General features: G+C 40.6%; 1 protein-coding gene across 1 annotated transcript in view; it reads right to left on the bottom strand.

Annotated features, from left to right (window-relative positions):
* Nucleotides 1-22,247, bottom strand: part of DOCK3 (dedicator of cytokinesis 3) — a 392,714-nt gene that overhangs the window by 65,116 nt on the left and 305,351 nt on the right. The window contains exons 26-35 of the mRNA XM_027837282.1: nt 20,512-20,658; nt 17,581-17,679; nt 16,013-16,107; nt 13,289-13,364; nt 12,749-12,849; nt 12,425-12,483; nt 9,079-9,227; nt 4,232-4,317; nt 1,919-1,945; nt 1,714-1,809 (exon numbers count right to left, since the gene is read on the bottom strand). Coding sequence (XP_027693083.1) covers nt 1,714-1,809; nt 1,919-1,945; nt 4,232-4,317; nt 9,079-9,227; nt 12,425-12,483; nt 12,749-12,849; nt 13,289-13,364; nt 16,013-16,107; nt 17,581-17,679; nt 20,512-20,658 — 935 coding nt within the window. The remainder of the gene's footprint in view (nt 1-1,713; nt 1,810-1,918; nt 1,946-4,231; nt 4,318-9,078; nt 9,228-12,424; nt 12,484-12,748; nt 12,850-13,288; nt 13,365-16,012; nt 16,108-17,580; nt 17,680-20,511; nt 20,659-22,247) is intronic.

The raw sequence follows: 22,247 nt of genomic DNA on the forward strand, positions 1-22,247 counted from the left end.
CTGTCTTTGATTTCCATGAGATATATTCCTATTAACAGTATCACTGGGTCAAAAGTTATTGATAGGATAGTGATTTTTTAGGTTTATTTTATTTTCCAGAATGGCTGGACCAATTTACAATTCCACCAAGAGTGTTCCCATCTTCCCATGGTACTTCCTACGTGGCATATTTGCATCTTTTATTGTTTTTGCCAATCTGATGGGTGTGAGGTGAAACTTTAATGTTTTTAAATAACTTGCTTTCTTTTATTATATTAACAATGTGGAGCATTCTCTCATATGGCTGTCAATCATATGCATTTCTTCTTTTGAAAATCATCACTTTTGAGCATTTATCAATTGGGGAATGATTCTTGTTCTTATGTACTTGTATCAATTCCCTATATACCCTAGATCTCAGATCTTTATCACACATATTTTTTTGTGAAGATTTTCCACCAATTAACAGCTTTTTTCTTATCCTAGTTGTATTTCATTCTTGTAAAAGCTTTTAATTTTTGTTCATATACAATTATCTGTGTATATGTTGTATTCATTCAGTAGAACATAAACTCCTTGAGGGCAGATTGTGGTTTTTTTCCCTTTTATTTTCCCAGCATTTAGCATAGTGCCTTAATAAATATTTTTTTGACTTGAATTGAAAAGACTAGTTTATCCCTGAGTGCTCTGCACCTGCTTGAATCATCGTGGCATTTCCCATTTCAGCAATCATTGCAGTCTGTGTGAGCTCCCCCTTTGTCTCCCGAGTCCACTTGGTGAGAAACGCTCCCCTCTGCTTCTGCATATGTCCGCAGCAGAGAGTAGGGATGGATTTTATCTCTTTATCACTCATCTTCAAGCAATGTTATCTTCCTCCTGTCTCCCTGAGGTGTCCTTTCTCACCACCTGAGCCCTTCTGAGATAGTAATTAAGGTGGCAATTGGGGCTTCACTGGCACTTAGGAGTTGTTTCATAAAGCCTTGCTTGCTACTAGAGAGAAGGTGAAGATTTCATGAAAAACACCACCACCATGTGGAGGCCCAGAACCTCCTTTCTGCGAGGATCCCAAAGCATCGAACTCGTGCTTTTCATGGTAGATAATGAACAAGAAGACTCTTGTTGAAGAAATGGAGGCATGGAGAAGTTAGATAATTAACTCCACAAAACAAGCAACCACTAGGCAGATTGAAGGGAACTCAATCACTCCTTGTTCTGAGGCCATGACTTTGCACTTGATAAGATTTTTTTTGCCCATTTATATTCCCAAGGCAACTATGAACTCAGGAAAGATGCGGAACTTGCCTTCTGTCCCTGCTAGACCCTGCCCTCCTTTTCTTCTTCTTTTTTCTCCTCTTCCTCACAATGCTCCCCTACTCCACAGTTCTTTTCTTTTTCTTTTTGTTTGTTTTACAAAGAGCCAGATTACTGACATCCTAGCTTGCTAAAAATCCCACCTCTCATGATTTCCATTGAATTTACCATTCATTTGTTTCATCTGGCACACAACTGCACAAGGACCACATGAAGTGTTGGTAGACCTAAAGGATTATTTTAGTTGTCCCTGGTCTCTGTCTTATCCTGGAAAGACTTTGTTTTGTATGCCAGCAACAGAATTCTGATCGTTGATTTCAGTAATTGATAAAGACACTTCTCTCTCGGAAGGGGATTAGCCATTATTTTAAAGGTCATGAGATGTTAGCCCAGAAAGGTCAGACTTGTGCCAAGGAAGGGTACCTGTAGTCAAGAAGGCGCTCCATTAGACGTGTGACAGAAGTGACAAATGAAAGGCCCGTTTCTCTCCATGTTTCCTGTTCAATTTTCTCTAGTAGACTGTTGGAGAGAAGAAGACAACTGATGAGACTTGACTTGCCATCTCCATGAAGCTGCAGAGACAGTGGGAGCACCCGTTTCTTGGAGACTCACCAAATGGAAGCCTTACCTCGGGTAGGGCCCAAACAGCTGAGTTCTATTCCACGCAGCAGGAAGCAAAGACAAGGAGGTTACTAAGCTGATAGCAAAGAATGAAGATCCGCTGTCCTCTCCCATTGCCCCAGAAAAGGTTATAAGGACAAGAGCTGTGCCCTAAAACAGATGGGCTCAGAGCACACCTAGGGGTGACAGTGTGGATCTGAACAGCAGAGATAGATAGAGACACAGAGACAGAAATGATGAGAGTGCATGCAAGAGATGAGAGAGAAAGAGAAAGAGACTGACAGAGAAAGAGGGAGGGAGGGAGAAAAGAGGAAATGAGATAGAGACAGAAGGAGAGAAAGGAAGAGAGGGAAGAAGAGGGAAAGGAAGGAGAGGGGAGGTGAGAGGTTGAGGGTGAGGGAAAGAGAAGGAAAGCTTGAGAGGGAGAGAGAGGGGAGAGAGAGCAGGGAGAGGGGAGAGAAAGAAGGGAGAGAGTAGGGAGAGTGGAGACAGAGGAGGGGGAAGAGAGAGGGAGGACTGAGTTGGGGAGAGAAAGTGAGGAAGAGAGAAGGAGAGAGAATGAGAGAATGATAGACATATTCAGAGCTATCCCAATATTGGCACTACTTCACAAAAACCATTCTGAGGAGTTCTGCACTCCCCTGCAGCCTGGAGGACCAAGCAAGAAGGCACCAGGGAAACGTCTGCTTTAGGAGAAAAGACATTTGTCTTAGTAGCAGCCTCTGGCACTGCACAGGCTAAAGGTTGGGAAGCTTTTTCTCATTTTGTTGGAAACAACAAACCATCATTTAGTTGTATGTTCTAGGATCTTGTCAGGAATCCAAGTCCTCTCTGTACTAATCTTTACAAATCATTATTAATTCTCTAATCTTCAATTGAATTACTGTCATTATATTACTTATTCAATCAACAATTTGGGAAATTAAATACATTTGTGAAAGGTAGCATGGAAAACTGGCTAGAGAACTGGCCTCCGAGTTGGAAAGACTCAGTTTAAGGTCTGCCTCTAATGCTTAGAGACTTCTAGACCCTGACAAAGTCACTTAACCTCTTAGGGTCGTAGGAAATTCTCTAAGACTATTAATTGCATGGCAGGTGCTGATCTTCATTGATGAGGGAAGTGTCCTTACAGTCTGCACCATTGAACTCACAGGTCTGGTCCAAAAAATAATAAAATTTTTGCAAATGTGTTTCTTCAGCAAAAGGCTTTCTGGCTTGTAATTAAAACACCACTTAAGTAAAAAAAAACCTTCAAGTTTGAAACCACAAGTGAGATGAGAGAGAACTTTTTTGCTATAATTATTTTCTATTACTCATTCTTTGGGATAATAAAAACAACATTATTTATTTTTAAATGGGAGGCCTCAGGGAAATAAGATCTTTTCTTCTTTCCTAGCAAATTACCTGATAGGATGTTTTCTACTACAGCACTGAGACCAATAGGAAAGTCATAAAAATCCTAGAATGTTGGAGCCAGAAGGAGGAATCTTAGAAATCATGTGGTCAGATTGCTTGTCTTACATTTCGCAGATCATGAAACTGAGGCCTGGAGAAGCGGAAAGGACTCTCCCAAAGACTCAAGTGTAAATGATGACTTAATGGCAAAGCTTGGGCTAGAGAACAAGTTTCCAGGAGCCCAGGGCTCAGTCTTTTTTTTTTTAATTCAATTACCAAGGATTTATCTTCTCTTCCTCCACTTCCCCCATTTCCCACTCTTCCCTCCCCCTACAAAAGGAAAAGAAAACCCTTTACAAAACATGCACAAAACAAATCCCCTTCTTGGTCATATCCCAAAATGTGAGTCTCTTCCTGTATGTTTAGTCCATTCTAGTGACCAGAAGGTGATCATTATCTAGCAGCAGAGGTTCCTCACCATTTACAAGAAGGACCTCATTCCTTAGAAGAAGAATTGGAGACTCTAAGCTGATCTCTCCTAGATAGAGCACCATAGTGCAAAAATGTCCTGGAAGGGGAAGAATCTCTTTCTTTTTACATTAGAGAGATTTTTTTTTTGATAAAAATCAAAAAACCCACCTAACTGGTTAATTCTTAGGAGACAAATACCAAATTGATGTAAGTGACATATTAGGAAATATAAGTAGGCAATTAAGTTGAAATAACAATTGTCTTGTAATTAATGCGACTTGTTAAGCCCATCATGGAAATACCCAGTTGTCCAAACATCCAGATTCCGCTCTAATTCAGGGGGAGGCTAGCTCTGGAGTCCCCACTAGTACTATCTGTTTTCTGAGTGTTTCAGATTGAAGATGCTGAGAGTGACCCTTAGCCCACAAGGGGCCCGAGGGCTGCCATGGCTTACAGCAGGCTGAAGAGCTCCCTGTAGTTCTCATCTCCTTTCCCTTCCGAAACCAAGCTATCCAGCTTATCGATTAACTCAGCTTCCACCTGGAGGAAAGAAGAGACTTCTTAGCAAGAGGACAATGGGGTAAAAAATTCAGCCACCACAATGGGGGGAATTGTTGTGCCTGGCTTTTGTTTTCTTCCTGGTGTCTTTCTTGTTCCAAATAAACTCCAGTGAGCCAGATTGTTCCATAACACTGACACCATGCCCCTGAGTCTGGAATACCACTTGCCCCATTTATTTCATTGAAAGATGAGACCTATAGGGCTCAGGTATCCTTTCCCTGAACCAAAGCAAAAAACAAACCTACCCTGGTGAGAAAGGCATTTTGGTTCTCAAAGAAGGCTCTGTTAAGCTGTTTTCTTTCACTTACAATAATATCCATATACTGTCTTTATGTGAAGAAACAATTTGGCTGGAACCTTATCCTCTCTTACCAGCCAGTCACAAAGGAGAGCTTGCTGGGAGACTAATCCACAGTATAATTGCTGACATTAGTTTGTTGTGATTATATGAATGAAGCAGGGACTGGGAGGCGCATGGAACTTCCCATTCAGCAATTCACCTTGAAGAGCACTCTTTTCACCAAGTAGATACACACTGGGATCTCAAATCTTTTGTGCTGATGCTATTTGCAAGTCAACTAGAGGAGTTGAATTTTTACCCAAATTCTAAAAAATCAGGTACAATAGCACCTCTGTCCACAAACCATTTCTTTCAAAGACATAATGCATAGCAACTCTGTTTATCAGCCTTTCACCACATTGAAATTGAGACAAGGATTGGTCATATGTGAAATTAAATCAAATATTGCCAATCTTGGGATTATTTTTGACTTTCTTCTCCCTCACCCTCTCATGGTTTACTATGGTTTATTGATGAATCTACTTCGACAACATCTTCCACATATGTCCCCTCTGCTCAGGTCCCACAGCTCCTCCTCTAGCACAGGCCCTCATCACCCTTCCCCCTCCCCAAACTGTATTGCTCTGTAGCCTTTTATCCTGGCTTCTTATCTTTATTCTTCACCTCTCCCAATTCATCCTTTGCATTGCGGCCACACTAACTTTGATCATTCCTCTCTGAACTCCAAAGCCCCAAACTCTCCTTTGTCTTACAATTACTGTGTCTATAAAGCAAACTTCCTATCCTGGCATTCAACATGTTCCTATAATCTGGTGTTATCCTACTTTTTTAGCTTCAGCTCATAGGCATATACACTCTAACCAAACTGGACTACTCTCTGTCCTCTGCACATTTGGGCACTTTCTAGTCTCTATGGCTTTGCCTGTGGTATTCCCTATACTTGGAATACTCTCCCCTCCTCCTACAATTGAATTTCTGCCTAATTTATAAAGCTCAACTCAAAGGCCACCTATATTCAAGGAAGGCTTTCCTGGTTTTCTCCCCTTCTTTCCCCCAGTTATATATGACCTCTTCCCCTTTGGGTCTTATGTAACATTTTATTTTTGATAATTCTCAAATGTACATATCATTATAATGATGTATTTTGTCATATCTTCGACACTCATATCTGAGTGGTGTCAAACCCAATGAAATGGGTTTGACATGGGGTCAATTAGAAATGGGGTTCATTAATCCAGACCTAAGGATCACTGCAGGCTTCCTGTTGACTTAATTTCAAAATGTTTTATTGTATTTTTATTTATTTTATTAAGTATTTTCCCAAATTATATTTTAAGGGCCACATGCCCATGGGCTGCAGGGATGACACCTCTATTCTATAAGCTTCATGAAGGCAATGACTGTGTCTTTATCATTTTATCTGTTCCAACCCACAGAAGAGAGCTCTGTACATGGTAAGTACTCAAGAATTATTTGTTGAATTGAACCTTCACAAAGCTGTATTTGCCTGTTTCAGACAGATACTCCTATTTGCATTTGACGAGACCAAGTTCTAATAGTACAAAGCCTTAATACTTATGACCACTTAAAAGAGTTTACCTTAACAATCTGCACAAGAAAAAACAAATAGGTGCTGGATGTGTATTGTCTAGATGCAACTGAATGGGCAGCCTATTGAGTTTGTCCATCTGTGTATATATCTCAAACAGGCATGGACAATGAGTTGGACCCAGAATTTAATAGGCAGGAGATGGTGGGTCAGATTGTATTTGGGAAACTGTGTAGTACTTTCACTGATTCCAATCTCCTCTCTAACTACAACAACAGCAAAACCCCCATCTTTTTCTACACCAATAGTCTTACAGATGACTTCAAAGAGTGGTCCTAAGGAGTGATGCATAGTAGTCCCAAACAGACTGCAGCATAGTATCTATGATGGCTAAGGTGCTAAAAGTGGCATAAAATATCACCCAGGAAATGTATGATTAGATTAGAAAAGGAGGTGTACTGGTATTTTAGTAAGAGTAAGGGAGAACAGATAGCCCCAATACTGCATTGTCATTCATTACATCTTAAAAAACCTAGAGGAAGGCCTCTAGCATGTTGAGTCTACATAGGAGGATGGGGACAAGAGCTACAAAGCATGCAAAGGTATGGCTGGGTTACAGTCTGCACCACTGAGAACATGGAACCTTTAATGTATTGAAATATTCAGACAGACAAAAATGGCACATATGCATTTCATGAAAAACTAAAGGAATATCCTTTACCTCTATAACAAGCTTCTCCAAGAAACATAAGGGAAAGATGAGAAACATATAATGAGTCTGAGATTATATATGAAGCCAGGAGGTATTCTAAAGGCCCTTACATAGGAAATTGAATTGGTTCTAGATTTCTGTTTCTAGAGATCTATTCCAAACCTTAACTACTTGAATATAAGAAAATTCACAAATCACAGATCACAGAATTTCAGTTAGGAGGATCAGTGAGAGATCCCCTCTCCCTCAAATTACAAATAAGGAAACTGATGGCCAAGGAAGGGAGTTGACTTGGTCAAGAAGATACAACTATTTTACAGAAACGCTGAGACTAGAACCCATGTCCTCTGATTCCCACTCGAGTATTCTTTTCATAACATAAATTCTAGCAGTACGTTTCCTGGATTTCAAATAACTGGTAAAAGAAGGACTAATGATGATTGGTATAGGTCTGACTTTAAGAAGAGGCCTAGTTCTGCTTATGACCAAGGAACCTGCTTTTTTCCACACCACACAGAGAGAACAGTTTCAGAGCACAGAGAGTAAGGAGGGACCTGGTGGAGAGATTCGGTTAGGCCCATTCATGCAGTAGGGCCTGGAACAATGAATGGGGAGAGTGCTACAGTATAAGAAGAAGATTTAGACAGAAACAATGACACATTTGCTAAACGATGTGAAAAAAAATTAGACTACTTCAATATTGCTGGGAGCACGAAATGAGGGAGAGATTTTTGGAAGAGGTCTAGAATTACAAAGAAGGGAAAACTAAGCCCCATGTCTCCAAAGTAAATGTATCTAAGCTAAATGAAAAGGGAATCTATTCAAATCTGTCACGTTATAATTCACAATATCGACTAGTTTAAGTTTCTAGCAATTGCTTTTATTCTGACCATTAGGAGAACTAACATTCCCGGAGTGAGATCTTGCTTTCCCCATTTATTCTCTACCAATGAGTTTTATATCCCAGGGGCTCTTCCCTGGATATATATCCAGACGAGGTTTTCTAACCACCAGAGTTGCAACCTTAATTTGAAAAATCAAGCTGTGTTTGGTTTGGTGAACACATTCTGTTTGCAATTGTTTTTTATGCAGGAAGAACTTAAGGGTCACCCTGCTGCAGAGCTACCTCTAGCTTGGCTCTGCTCTGTAGCACTGACTATGACAGAGTATAAGAGCTCAGCACTGGACTTTACACACAGTAGGAGCTCAGTAAAAATCTGTTGAATTGCAAAATTCATTGGTGACCTGGACTCTCTTGAAAAATAGCTTTCTGCTTTGTCCAGTAGACATGGGCTGATATACCGAGGCAGGAAAGGCTGATGCTAAAGGCTAAAAGAAGTGTCCTTCTTTCCTTAAGAGGCAGTTTACCTTTGACTTTGGATGGAATCAGAGGCAGACTCGGGTCATGGCCTGTCCTCTTCTGAGTTCTGTGTAAGTTATCCCTTCACTCGCCTATCAACTGTTAAGCCACTAATGAGAAATGAGACCAGAAAGAATGAAAAAAGGACAGGCTGCCATTGGAGGGGCAGAAGCACATGGCTTCAGGGGAAAGAAAAGACCTTTTTTATAACTGTTATTTCTCTTGACTTCATTTGTGATGAGCATCTTTGTCAGAAAATCCAAGAAGGCTACCTTTTGGAAATCTCCAGAGATCACCTAGTCCATCCCTTTGCCTTCAAGCTAAAGTTACTATTGCAGGAGGGTGATCCTCTGACCCTTCTTGCATTAAAAAAAATAAATTAAAAACTATTGGAAACAATACATACTCTACAAACCAGCCATGTAACTTAATATCCTTCAGGGAGGATGACACTTCCCGATTCATCATGATGACACTTTGTGTCTGGTGGCAGTCCTCCTGTTCTCCTTGAGATGAAATAATCCCCCTGTTTGTTCTCTCCTTAATCATACTTAGGCCTCTTGCTTCTTCCTACTCTTAGTCCTGGCCTTCTCACTGTATAAACAAGCTAGGAAAATTAGTTCACATTTTCAGATCAATCAAAATCAATCAAAAGAAAATAAACCTGTGAACAGAGCCCCAAATGTCAAATCCTTCTCTACATAATCTCTGTATCACACATAATCTCTCACCAAGGTGCAATGAACTTGGTGACCCTGCCTCAGGAGGTCAGGGTCTAAGAGAAGAGTATCCTGAATGACCCTGAGAAGTTGTCTTACCTGTTTGAAGTTGCCATTTTTCCTCTGCTCCCAGTCCATCATGTCATGAAAGATGGGGATCATGATGTTACGAACCTCTGGCTGTGGGACTAGTGTAACACCCAGAAAAGGACCAATCATTCCCGGAATAAAGTGAATTTTGTGTTCACCTAGATGGCAAAACAATTTATATTTGATTAATGTCTAATATTGTCCCCCTACATAGGACATAAAAATAGTAGGTTGTCAATAAACCTATTGGGCATTAAAGACTCTTAGAGTAAAGCAGATTCTCCATTTAAGAATATTCAAAGAACTAATCCTTTCACTATCTAATTTTCACGGGTGAGTTCATTGTGGTTCTGTTAGACACACTGTGTCCCCCTTTCCGGAAACCTAAAAGTAGTTTCTGCAAATCCCCTGAAACTCTAAACTAAATCTACTTTATTTTCAAATAAAAAAGTAGAATAGATATCGTCTACAGTGGACTTCTGTCTTTATTCTCATGATTAGGATGAAGGCCCTGACGCCATTCCAAAGACAGTCTATTTATTTAGCAAGTGGTGTTTATTGGTTTCATCTTCGTTAAAGAGGAGCCTTACTCTGCTTTTGCCTCTGAGTGCAAGTCACTGAACTGACCAGGCTTAAACTTTTCACCATGAGTTCTATGGAATGCATGAGCATCTTCCCGGGCTTCCCTCACTCCAGCGCTTGAGCATAACCTCCCAGGCAATCGGGCCATGGCACTACGTTAGTTGTCACTAGGCTGGAATAGAAACTGGGACACTCAAAACTAGGAACGCACTCCCACGTGACTTTTTTTCTCACATTTTGTAGTGAGAAAAGATTGGGTCCTTTATGAAGGGAGACACACACACACACACACACGCACACACGCGCATATACCCAGATCGATTGACCTCAATAAGGAATTAAATCCTTTGGAGGAGTTTTTCTACAAAATTAAAATATGCCAAACTCTTGGTTGGAAAAATAAAAGCTCCAGAGTGTGTTTGCTTTCTGTGATTGTGTCAGTGGAACAGAAAACAGGTATGTAAGCATATTTGTCCAGATCATGGCTGGGCTAACTAGCGATAGGAAGTCTTAGTCTTTTTGGACTATGAAAATGATGTCTGAGAGGTAACTACACCCCCAAAATACCATTATCAGTCTTTTAAAAAACCAATGAGGAGCAAACTGGTTTTGTGTGGGGATGCCTACAGTGGGGATGACTTTTTGTGGCCTTCGCAACATGGCAAAGATATCTTATCACCATATAAGGTCATCTCGTAGCAATCAGAAGACATCATTTACAGCAATCACCATGCAGCCTCCAAAGGCAGAAGGTAGCATCAAGATGAAACTTTTGGGGTTATTAACTGTGCACTGAAAAGTCTGGTAAATAGCATATTTTGAAAGTTTATCCAGTGAACACATGTTAACATGATGCTACAGATTCTGCATCTATAAGGGGGGGGGCTGATGATGGCAGTGATATCTTGAGTTCTTGAGGATTTCAGGACCAATTTGGGGACTAATATTAAGTCATTTCTGTCATAAAGAATTCAGTTGGATGAGAGAAAATTAGAATCCTGATGACGGATGGTCTACTTGGTGGCATTTACCCTGACACAGGTAAGATGTCAGCCACTTTTATTTTTATTTCTTTTTTGCAGAATTGTCTCCCTCACATCTTGCTCTTTCTAATTTTCCCCTGGACTGGGTTTGTGACTATAGCAGCTAAGTGACAGCAGAAGGCTTTGTGATAACTCAACCTAAGGTACCAGGGCCACGTACACAACTGAAAGCAAACTTTACTTGGTGAAGCAGATGGGACGTATCACCAGAACGACGGCTCCTTTGGTACTCAAACCGGTCACTCCCAATCTCATGGTGAAAAAATGATGACAGGTGTCATCCATCAAGGCAATCTAAAGATTCCTATTCTGAGTGTACCTTGGGAAAGTTGCAGTAGAAATTAGAACCACAGAAAGGCTGTAGTCCTCTGGAGGAGGAAAACCTCAAGTTTATGAAAAGCAAAGGTTAAATCAACCTTACAGACAGATCTGAAAGCTTAGGTAGCCCATAAAACTCTCTTCTCACATCCATCAATCCTGCAGTTTGGTGGCAGTGACTAGAATTGACGGCCTAATGAAACAGGGTGACAGAGTCATTTGGTATATATTCAAATTTAAAAAAAAATTAGTTACATTTCTTTTGGATGGAATCTAATTTCTCATCATCTTAAATTAATATGACATATTTACACAATCTAGACAAAGTTCAAATGAAACTTTAAAAAAAATAAACGTTGTGTATAATTCTTAATAACCTAACAACCAACTGAATAGTTTCACTTGGGAACCAACCTGGCAGAGTTCTCTCACTCATTTATTTTCTAATTGTTGGCTTAGGACTTTTGGCAACTTAGAAGGAACATCACTTCCAGTTATTCAGAGTAGGTAGTACATTTCAGAACCAACTATGTCCTCGTTGGGTCCTCAGAGCTTCCCACATCAGGGGTTCTTAACTTGGTGTCTGTGATCTTTTTAAAAATATATTTTGATGTGTGTATTTTAATATAGTTGATTTTCTTTGTAATCCTATATTTTATTTTGTGCACTTAAAAAACATTATTGTGAAAAGGGATCCATTGGCTTTATCAGACTGCCAAAGGTGTCCAAGATATAAAAACAATTTTGAATCTCTTGTCCCTGATGCTAAAGTAGTATTTTATTCCTGAATCCTGTCAAAAATTGCCTGTTAGGGGCAGCTAGGTGGCGCAGTAGATAGAGCACTGGCCCTAGAGTCAGGATGACCTGAGTTCAAATCCGACCTCAGACACATGACACTTACTACCTGTGTGACCCTAGGCAAGTCACTTAACCCCGATTGCCTCACCAAAAAAAAAAAATTGCCTGTTAAATTAAAAGCTGCAAAATCCATTTCCTTGACAGATGCGTTCCTAGAAAAGTGCTCTAAGACTAAAAGTAAAAACAAAACTAATATCATTAGATCATGCAAAGAAAGATATTCTTCTTTCTTCTTGTCTTTCTTGACTTTAGTTGTTGAAAATTAGGGCTGGATATTCTTGAGACTAAGTCTAGACTATATTCCTTAGAAAAACCCTTTTCCCCCTTACTCTCCTGGTTCATCAGTGACATTGAAGGAGGTCTAGCTTTTTTTCTCTGTCAGTTCCATACTTGCTACAGTCTCTACATGGTATGGCTAAAAACAGATAAAAGGCATGGCATGAATGTTATTTGATTTCATTAATATACATGGGGAGAGTGATGATTTCTGTTACCTATATAATTTGGCTGTATAAGACACAGAAACGAAGAAGAGGGAAATAGTAGAGACCTACCTAAGTTCTGCCACATGCTGAACAGTTCATAAGCCATCATCACTCGCATGTCACCATATCTGGGAAAGATAATACACATTCCATCTATTACTGGAATAAAGTACAGTCTGGCAATGCACTCAGCACAATGAAACCAGTCGTTAAGCCCTGTTTCCAAGCTTTGCAGAAGGTTACGTCTATGGTTTGCAATTCTTACACTTGCTCCTTGGGGATGATTCCATGATGAGAGTGAGTTCCCTGACCACATGAAGGAGGTCTTTCATGGAAATCTAACCACATCTGGAGCTGTGGTGGTGAATGAAGGATTAGGAGACAACGTCTTACTTGTCTAGAATCTTCTTCCTCTTGGCTGGAGTGACAATTTCTAGCTGGAGGCTTGGTTGATTTATGAACAGGACTGCCAGGCTAAAATAGGAATTCCACACCTAGAGAAAATGAACAGATGAAACATGTGACAATCTGAACACAGACTGCATTTTTTTTCCTGACCTTGTAGAGAGAGCACTTAAAATATAGTCATCTAGCACAGATTTTCGTATTGCATTTTTTCAGGTGAAGATTTTTGTTTTCAAATGTCAGTGCCGATCAAGGGGACTTGGTGTTGGAAGCAGTCAAGAGTGTTGAATCAGTTCCTGAAGTTAGGCACATGCTGAGTGCTGTATAGCACATCAACAGAGGGCATCCTTGGCTGCACTCCTTGCTCGGGGCACTGGTAAACAAATACGTGGTCCCACCTCAGCTCTGTGTATATCACGAGGTGCCAGTGATATACAGTGGAGAAGAGAGGGACCTGAGAAACCAACCTCAGTTTAGGCTTGCTGGTAGCTTTACAGGAGGCAAGTGAGGAACTACTGGAGAACATACCTTAAAATCGAAGTCTGTGTCTGTGAAATTCTTGTGTAGTGCAGAAGACAGGTACTGGACAGTAGTGACAATGATACTGCAGGAGAAAATGAAAAGGATTGCGTGAAATCCAGATAACAGCAAAGAAGGAGGGTTCAATCCATGAAACATTCAGGAATGGGGCCTGGGTCCACATCATTGTGTGATTCACATCCTTTTCCTTTAGATCCAAAATTTAACCTTCTACAAGGCTAAGGAGGAAAAAAAATCATTCTACCACATTGGAAGGATGATCTTATCTGTTTAAACGGTCAGAAAGAAATGTAATCTTAGCATCATTTTTAAGGTGGAATTTGTAATGGTTTGCAAATGGAATGCAATGTCAAGGAACTCTTCTCAAAAATAATTCATGTATGTTTAAGGTAGGACTATAAAATGAAGAGATGGATTCATAAGATGCATATGAAAATCAGCCTCATTACAGGGTGTCAGTGGGAAACAGTGGGAAACAGTGGGAAGGGTGCTAGATCAGAAGTCAGGAATTGTCAGCATTAGTTCTTCCATGGGCTAGCTGCGTGACCTTAGGAAAGTCACTTTCCTCCTGGGACCTGAGTTTGGCTCTCTGTAGTTGGAGCTGGTTTAGATGTGCTAAGGTGCATTTTAGACCTAATACTCTGTGATTCTACAATCCTAACATTGGAACCATTTGAGTATGTGGCATATTGATTCTCACTCTAAAGTATTTGGAGCACAATTTTACAATGTTAAATGGTGGCAGAGGCTTAAAGTTGTTATAACTTTGCTTTTAGAGCAAACTGTTTATTCTATCTACCAATTTGATCAAATGGAATATATGGAAAGTATTTTGCAAGCTTTAAAGTGCTACATAAATAAATACCAACTAATTGCATGATCCCAGCCCTTAGTCAGGAACACCATCCCCAACTAAACTTTGTTTCAATGGGAAAATATTATCCATTTCCTGACAATTTGCTTCATGATACAACTTATAGTAACACATTGTGGCAGCAAGTAGGGATTGTCTATTCACTTTCTTTTACCCCAGAAATGTCTAAGTCATACAGTGAAGCAAAACAGGCCTTTTAACATCTTCAGGTAACCAGCTCTTTCTCCTTTTTTAAAGTCGGTTTTTATTTTTGTTTCCATATCAGGACTAGAGTCTAACATTGGTCCCATAGGTCTGGCACTGGCTTTAGCAGATTCACACAGATGAAGATTGTCACATGCGATGTACACACGACATAGCAAGTAGCCTGACAGTTTGCCAGGGACTTTGTAGTTTCTTTTTTGAACTTCACAGCCATGCTGTAAGGAGGACGGGACAAGAATTATCACTGCCATTTGACAAATGGGGAGCCTGAGGGTCAAAGAGATTTATAACTTGGCTTGTAGCTGATTAGTGGATGACCTTGGAACTCAAAAATCCCTTTGTGTTCATTTTGTTTATATTTTGCATATAGTTATCTGTACACTTGGGATTCTTTACAGCAGGATCATGGATTTATAAGTAAAAGGGACCTTTACATCATCTAATCCAACTTTCTTATTTTATAGCAGAAGAAACCGAGGCCCAGAGAGAATTTAACAGTTGTCCAAGGTCACACAGGTAGCAAGTAGCAGAGTGGCATCTGAACCTAGGTCCTTTGATTCCAAATACAGAATTTCTAGTACATGGAACTTAGAATGGAAGTGTCTTGAAGGCAGGGACTTTGTGTTTATATCCCCAGAGCTTAGCACAGGGCCCAGGACATAGCTGACATTCAATCAATGCTTCATCAAATTGAATTGACCTGTACCTAGGCCTTTTAACTCCTGGTCCAGTGATCTTTTCTTCATACCACTCATCATGGTAAGTTTTAGTGCCGTACCTATTTCTCTAAAGATAATCGACATTAGCACTTAATGCCAATCTCAAGGCATATTCCTCCTCTCCAGTTTCAGGCACCTGTTTCCTTGACCCATCTATGGAAATGGGAATGTTAAAAGCTGAAAGTAACAGGCAATTTAATGGCTGAGAAATTTCTGATTTTAAAGGACCATGTATATTACGGTTGGTAACTAAGTGCTAAATGTTAAATACTCTACTAGGGAAATACTGCACATAATAGGTGCTCAATAAATGTTGGAACTGAATATTTGTTGTGATCCAGTCATTTTTTAGTCACATCCAACTCCATGACCTCATTTAGGGTTTTCTTGGCAAAGATACTGGAGTGGTTTGCCATTTCCTTCTCCAGCTTATTTTATAGATGAGGAAACTGAGGCAAACAGAGTTACATAGGATCATACAGCTAGTAAGTGCCTGAGGCCAGATTTGAACTTAGGAAGATGAGTTTTCCTGATTCCAAGCTTAGTGCTCTGTCTATTGTGCCACCTAATGGAAATTTAAATATTTGTTAAATTAAATCAAACAAAGTTTGGTAAAGAAAAAGATGCCAGGGGATTACTGTCTTTCACTCACTCTCAATAATAAGAGACAGCATCACTACTTTTCAGGGCTTAGCTTCAATTTGCAAAGCTGTTTTCTTCCCTCCCCCATCCTTTTTGGCTATCCCAACCCTATCCTAGTTCACTCATGTTTTTATCTGGGCTACTGTTTCTCTTAGCAGGGTTTGGTAGTCGGACAGGAGTTGTTGCCTGTGATGCTAGGAACTCATTCATTCCTCATCTAATCCTTCATCCATCAATAAACATGATCAGGCTGAATGGCCCATTGACACTCACTTGCTTGTGAGCAGCCTCATCACCATCCAGTCACGAGGAAAGACGCTCATCTTCATCAGGTTCCGAAATACACAGAAGATCTTGAGCAGGAACTCCTGGCAGAGTAGAAGGGCACAACACAAGGATCATTGGTATCAACACATCTCACCTGTTTTCTTCGACGCTTCCAGAATCAATGATGGGCCCTACCCACCTAGAGTCATTTTGTCCTTCTGGGATTTTGGGTGTCTCCCAACTTTGGTATAGGTGGCTTGGGGGCTTCCAATGGATCTAAGCACGGCCAAAGACTCTTAAGGAGGTACAATTATTGTGTTGGTCAGCTCATGAGCAGTACTGTGCATGCTTAGTTTAATGGCCAAAGGTCTACTGATGGGAGGAAGAAAGGGTCTGGCAGCAATACAAGTGGAATGAGTCTGTCCCCTTTGTCCATCTACTAGCAAGCTGTCCCTGGCTTGTACATTATGCTGCATTGCTTCTCATTTTTTTTCATGTTACCTAAGCCTTAGAATGCTTCAGCAGAAATAAAGCCATTCTTTTTTAGGTTAGGAACTTATCAATAGATTTCTATTTCTTTTCTTGACATTGGAAGTGCGATCTAGGAGATTGACTCCCTCATGTTAGTTTAGGGAAATACAGCCCATATGAGTGTCCCTGGGGCAGGTAGGTGGTACAGTAGATAGAGTGCTGAGTTTGGAATCAGGAAAACTCCTCTTCATGAGTTCAAATCTGGCCTCAGACATTTACTAGCTGTATGATCCTAGACAAGTTACTTAACCCTGCTTGCCTCTGTTCCCTCATATGTAAAATGAGCTGGAGAAGGAAATGACAAACCACTCCATTATTTTTGCCAAGAAAACCCCAAATGGGGTGATGAAGAGTCGGACATGACTGAAAAATCAACAAAAACAAAATGAGTGTCCTTGCAGTGAGCATTGCCATGGACACATATTCTTCAAACTCCAAGTCAAGGGAATGCAACTGTAGCAACTGTAGCCTATGTACCAGGGACTCTCCATAAAGCATCTCCTTGTGTGATAGACATCCTCTTAGAGGACAGGTAAGGAATGTGGTAAAGCATGAGTAACTAACAGTATAAGAAGGCTAATGAACCTTGGTGGCTCTACAGCTGGATAATGGCAAACATGCTGCCATGTTGTATTTGGGGAACTATTCTGGAAAACTCTCACTTGGTTCTGTGGGCCAGCTTCCGCTCTAGTGTTTGCTGCAACCATTTAAAGGATAATGGGTTAATGTGGCAATTGCCACTTTCCTGCTCCTGACATCTTCTTGGAATTGTGTATTAATGAAGGGAAATTATTCTATTAAGTCAGTCAGTTACCACTGGGGAGAACTTGACAACCTGCAGTTTGAAGGAGGCTGTAATACCAGTTCCAGAGAAAGGCTGGATATCTGTGTCTCTTCAACAATCCCATTTCATTTATTTCTTTGAAATACTAATCTCCTCCCTAAAAGCAGGAAACCGAAGTCAATCTTCTGTTATGTTGCCCTTAGTAGCCTTCAATGTCTGACAACCTCGCACACTGTTACTGTAGTATCCCACCTCCTACCTTTAGCTCATCCTTGCTCTGAAAGTTGTCCAGTAAATGTTGGAAATGTGTGTCTGACATCTGACGGAGCAGAGACAGGAGGCAGGACACATACTCCCCCTGTCAACCAATAGGACCATACACACTTAGTGCAGACAATCACAAGGATTATTTCCCCAAAGTCCACCCATGTCAAGGGGAAAGGAGTGGGTTTGAAATGGCCCCGATGTCCATGGAAAGATGGTGAAAACTATCAAGCTTTAGTGGTAGCTAGATGGTAGAGTGGATAGAGTGCTAGGCCTGAAGTCAGGAAGACTCATCTTCCTTAGTTTAAATCAGGCCCCAGACACTTACTAGCTCTGTGACCCTGGAAAAGTCACTTAACCCTATTTGCCTCAGTTTCCTCATCTGTAAAATGAGCTGGAGGAGGAAATGGCAAACTACTTCAGTATCTTTGCCAAGAAAACCACAAATCGGGTCACAAAAAGTCAGATACGACTGAAACAACTGAACAACAAAATCAAGCTTTAAGTGAGCTTCATATTCTGGCAGAGAAGGCTAGGTCTGCTCAAAACAGGGCACAATGTAATTACCACAATGTAAACAAGGCTGGACAGTGTCATCACATCACAGGATCATTTAAAAACAACAAGTCATCATGAGCAAGCATCTCAATGTGACAGACTTCTTTACAATTAGTTGATATACTATGTTTTTCCGTTAACAGTTTACATGTACAGCTCTAACTTCCCTTATGGCAAGAATTCTCCTCCCGCCTCTGTGAAGCAAAATTTCCCACAGAGGACTCAGATCTTAGAGGCCCTCTGTGGCTCCATGGGTTTCCTGAGGCTGAGTGTGCAAGGATTAAAGGGCTAGGCAGCAATTAGAAAAAGGAACCACACAGAACATTTAGAAAGCAGGAATCCTAAGGGCCCAAATATTGGGGATAAGTAAGGAAGCACTGTGGAGTGGAAGGCAGCAGGATTTAGGGATGAAAATTAGAGACCTTAACACTCCTTCAAGTCAAATAAAGCTCAAAGCAGCAAACAAATGCTGAAGTAATGGCAACCCTGGGGTAGGGCAGAAAATGAGTAAAGTAGCCAGAAGGATGTCTGTCCTGGAAGAGTTGTGGGAAATGACTTCATTGTGCATAGTTTTTTTAGCATTCTTAAGACCCCAGGAATCTGACCTCAACTCAATGTTCAGATCAAATTATCTTTGAGAAGAATTAAAATTGTTATATATGTGATGTGCATGTTTAAACATGAAAGGAACAGTGGAAAAAGAGTTGGCCTCAGAGCCAAAAGGGCCTGGGGTCAAGTCCTGACTCTGACACATACCATCTGCTCACCTTGGATAAGGTAGCTAGGTGGCTCAGTGGACAGGGTGCCTGGTCTGGAGTCAGGAAGATTCATGTTACTGAGTTCAAATCTGGCCTCAGATATTTACTAGCTGTGTCACCCTGAGCAAGTCACTTAACCATGTTTGCCTCAGTTTCCTCATCCGTAAAATGAATAGGAGAGAGACATGGCAAACCACTCCAGTATCTTTGCCAAGAAGACCCCAAATGGGGTCACAGAGAGTTGGACATAACTGAAACCACTGAACAACAACAAAAAAAAATCATTTAATCTCTTAGAGTCCCAGGAAACTCTCTAAGACTGCGACTGGCAGGATAGATTTATACTAGTGGAGGTAGTTTCCTCCACCAACGAAATCACAGGTCTAGACCTATGAGATCCTATTTGAAAAAGTGCTCAGCATTTTAGTGCTTGGCACACAGTAGGCACTCTATAAATGCTTATTCCCCTTCTCTTCCCTCCCCTCCCCTCTGATGGATAAAATTCTATTAAAGAATCACCCAGATTAAGAGCTTTGGTTTTCATAAATAATATCAACAGTCCATGCTCCTCACTTTCTCTCTTTGTGCATACGTTTATTTATAGGATTCCTCTAAAGCAAGAGAGCTCCCAAAGAGAAGTCCCTCAGGACATTGAGGGACCCTTTTACAGCAGCACACCAGCTACAGGCACAGTGTCTTGTTGAATAAGGCTGATGTTGTTTCTTTCTTTGCCTCTTCCTACTCCCCAAACTCTCTTCTCTTTCCCTGGAATGCTTAGAGTTTAGCCTTTTCCCACAGAGGATTTAATTCAAGAGATTAATTTTAATCCCCATCTGCCAAATGGAAGACTTTTTTTTTTTTTTAAAAAAAAAGAGGTGTCCAGCAATGCTGGCCTTTCCTGCTCAGAGCATCAGGACTAAAATGTCCATTCTAGAATTCCTCAGTGCCAGGTCTCTCCTCCATTCAGGAAGCCAGGTCACTGTTTCTCTACTCCTTCCGAAACACTAATCTCCCCTGTTTCTGTGCTAAATCATATCTGCATGGCTACTAATTTCTGGCAATTGTATATTTCTATCTCATTGTTATTTTTGTCCCAAATCTCTGACACTTGAAGTTTAATGACTGACACTGCAGACAGAAGCTTATAAGCTTCCCAACAAAGGCACATGATGATTGAGCATCATTTTCTCTTGCACACGACACAGACTTATGCTAAGTTAGTATTCTATGATGACATCCAGTAGCAGATTAGGAAGGGATTTTCTTTTTCATCCTTCTCAGCATGGTACATGGGAATCTTCTCTAACTGTCTCCACACCTTGGAAAATGACTGACCCCAGAGGCCAATGCCAGAAAACATCAGGAAAATCAAGAGAGCTTTTCCTGGCACCAATTCATTTTTGCTTCTCTTTTAGAGAGGCATGAATCTGGAATTGTGACTGGTTTTCAGAATAAAGAAATGCCATGTGACTCAAGAAGGAAAGGAGTCATGCTCTGATCAACCATGCAGGAGAAATGGGCATGGGATGAAGGTGGGTGGTGATAAGGGTTGGGTGAAGGAATTAAAGGTTAGAAAAGCAGGCAATAGAACCTGATTGTTAGTTACTAACAGTGATTTCGGCTGTGCACTGCGGGCACCGCTGCCCTCTTACCGCCTCCTGAGACTGTGATTTACTCATGATAGTGAGCAGAGTCTGTAAGAGCACATCCAAGAGGCTCTCCACCATCATTTCAACCTCCTCCACTACATCTGCTTCCTGGAGCAAGCAGCAAGAAAGCAAACTGTTAGCACTGAGCAGACGGAGAAAGCCCAGTTGGCAGCACTTACGAAAGTAGTCATGTTAGGCACTGTCTTCATGCTAGGATTTTCCACACCTGCACTGCAGCTGTGTTAGAGTTAATGGCCAATATACCTGGAAAGACTAGGAGATAAGGGGAGAACCCCCTTAGGTGTTTAGCAGAGCATTCATACTGAGGACAATCTCAGTGCAGCCTTGTCTTCACTCATCAAACAAGGCTGAATTATAGGCAGAGGTTTAGTTACCATAGTGGGAAAGTAAAAGTCTGATTTTAATATTTACATTGGTTTCCCTGGAAGAAAAGCTATAAAGGACTTTTAACAACGAATAAAGCAAATTCAAATGATCAGATCATCCTCTACCCAGCAAAACAACAATTGTTTAAGCATAGAGCAATGGCAAATTTATCACTAACAAGCACTGAAACATTTAGGTCCCTTTCAGGTCCTTTTCCCTCTCAGTTTTCTCCTTGGGAGATACCAACCATTTCCAACTCTTTGCCTGCACTTACAAACCTCAGTTTGGTAATTAAAGTCCCTCACAACACAATCTACCCTTCAGGCTCATTTCAAATGACTTCCTTCCACACACTCTAAGGTCCAGTCAAACTGGTCTTTTTACTGTTTTTCATATATGGCACTCCATCACCTACCTCTGAGCTTTGTTCTAGCCCTTAGAACACACCTAGAATGCATTCCCTCCTCAATTCCACATTTTAGAATCTCTAGCTTCCTTCAAGAGTCAGAGCAAATACCATGTTCTACACAAAACCTGTCCTGATTCCCCTGCCTGCTCATGTTCTGTCCCCTACTCGAATCAGTCTGTATTTACTTTCTGTCTACATGTGTACATGTTGTTTTTCCCAGTAGAATGTAAGCTACCTGCATGTATAGAGAACTTCCCTTTTGGTTTTGTATCACCAGTATCTAGCAGTGTACAGCACATAGTAGGTGTTTAATAAATCTTTACGTGCTTGACTAATTGCCATGAATTGGTCACATCTCTACTTTTCTATCTCCCTTCCTTGTGTCCCATTATCTATATCTATGTTCTTTATTTCTACAAATTCTACCCCTATATTCTTATTATCATTTCAAGTTAGCCTTGGGAAAGATGGAATACCCTTCCTTCTCAAGCACCCACTAATCATTTTCCCATTTCACTATACACTGAGTATTGGAATCATCTTTGGTCCTTCTCTAATTCTCTCACATTTAGTCTTCAATCCCATTGTTAATATTTAAAAAAACTTTACTTCTCAGCTAGATCTCCTTGTCCGTTAGAATTTTCTCTACTATTATTGGCCTAAACATCATCTCACTAGATTATACACTTCATAAAAGCAAAAACTATGTCTTAATTATCCAGCACTGTGCTCTGCACATCACATGCACTTAAAAACTATTGAATGAATTCTTGGTTATCAATTTGATCACCCTCATTCTAAAAACCTCCTACAGCAGTCATAAGTGACCTATGGCACATGAATTATTTTTTTCTCTCTCCTTTCTTCATTTTTCTTCTTCTTCTTCTTCTTCTTCTTCTTC

Source organism: Vombatus ursinus, unplaced genomic scaffold (genome assembly GCF_900497805.2).
Source record: "Vombatus ursinus unplaced genomic scaffold, bare-nosed wombat genome assembly UNPS02014820.1, whole genome shotgun sequence".
Taxonomy (NCBI): Eukaryota; Metazoa; Chordata; class Mammalia; order Diprotodontia; family Vombatidae; genus Vombatus; species Vombatus ursinus.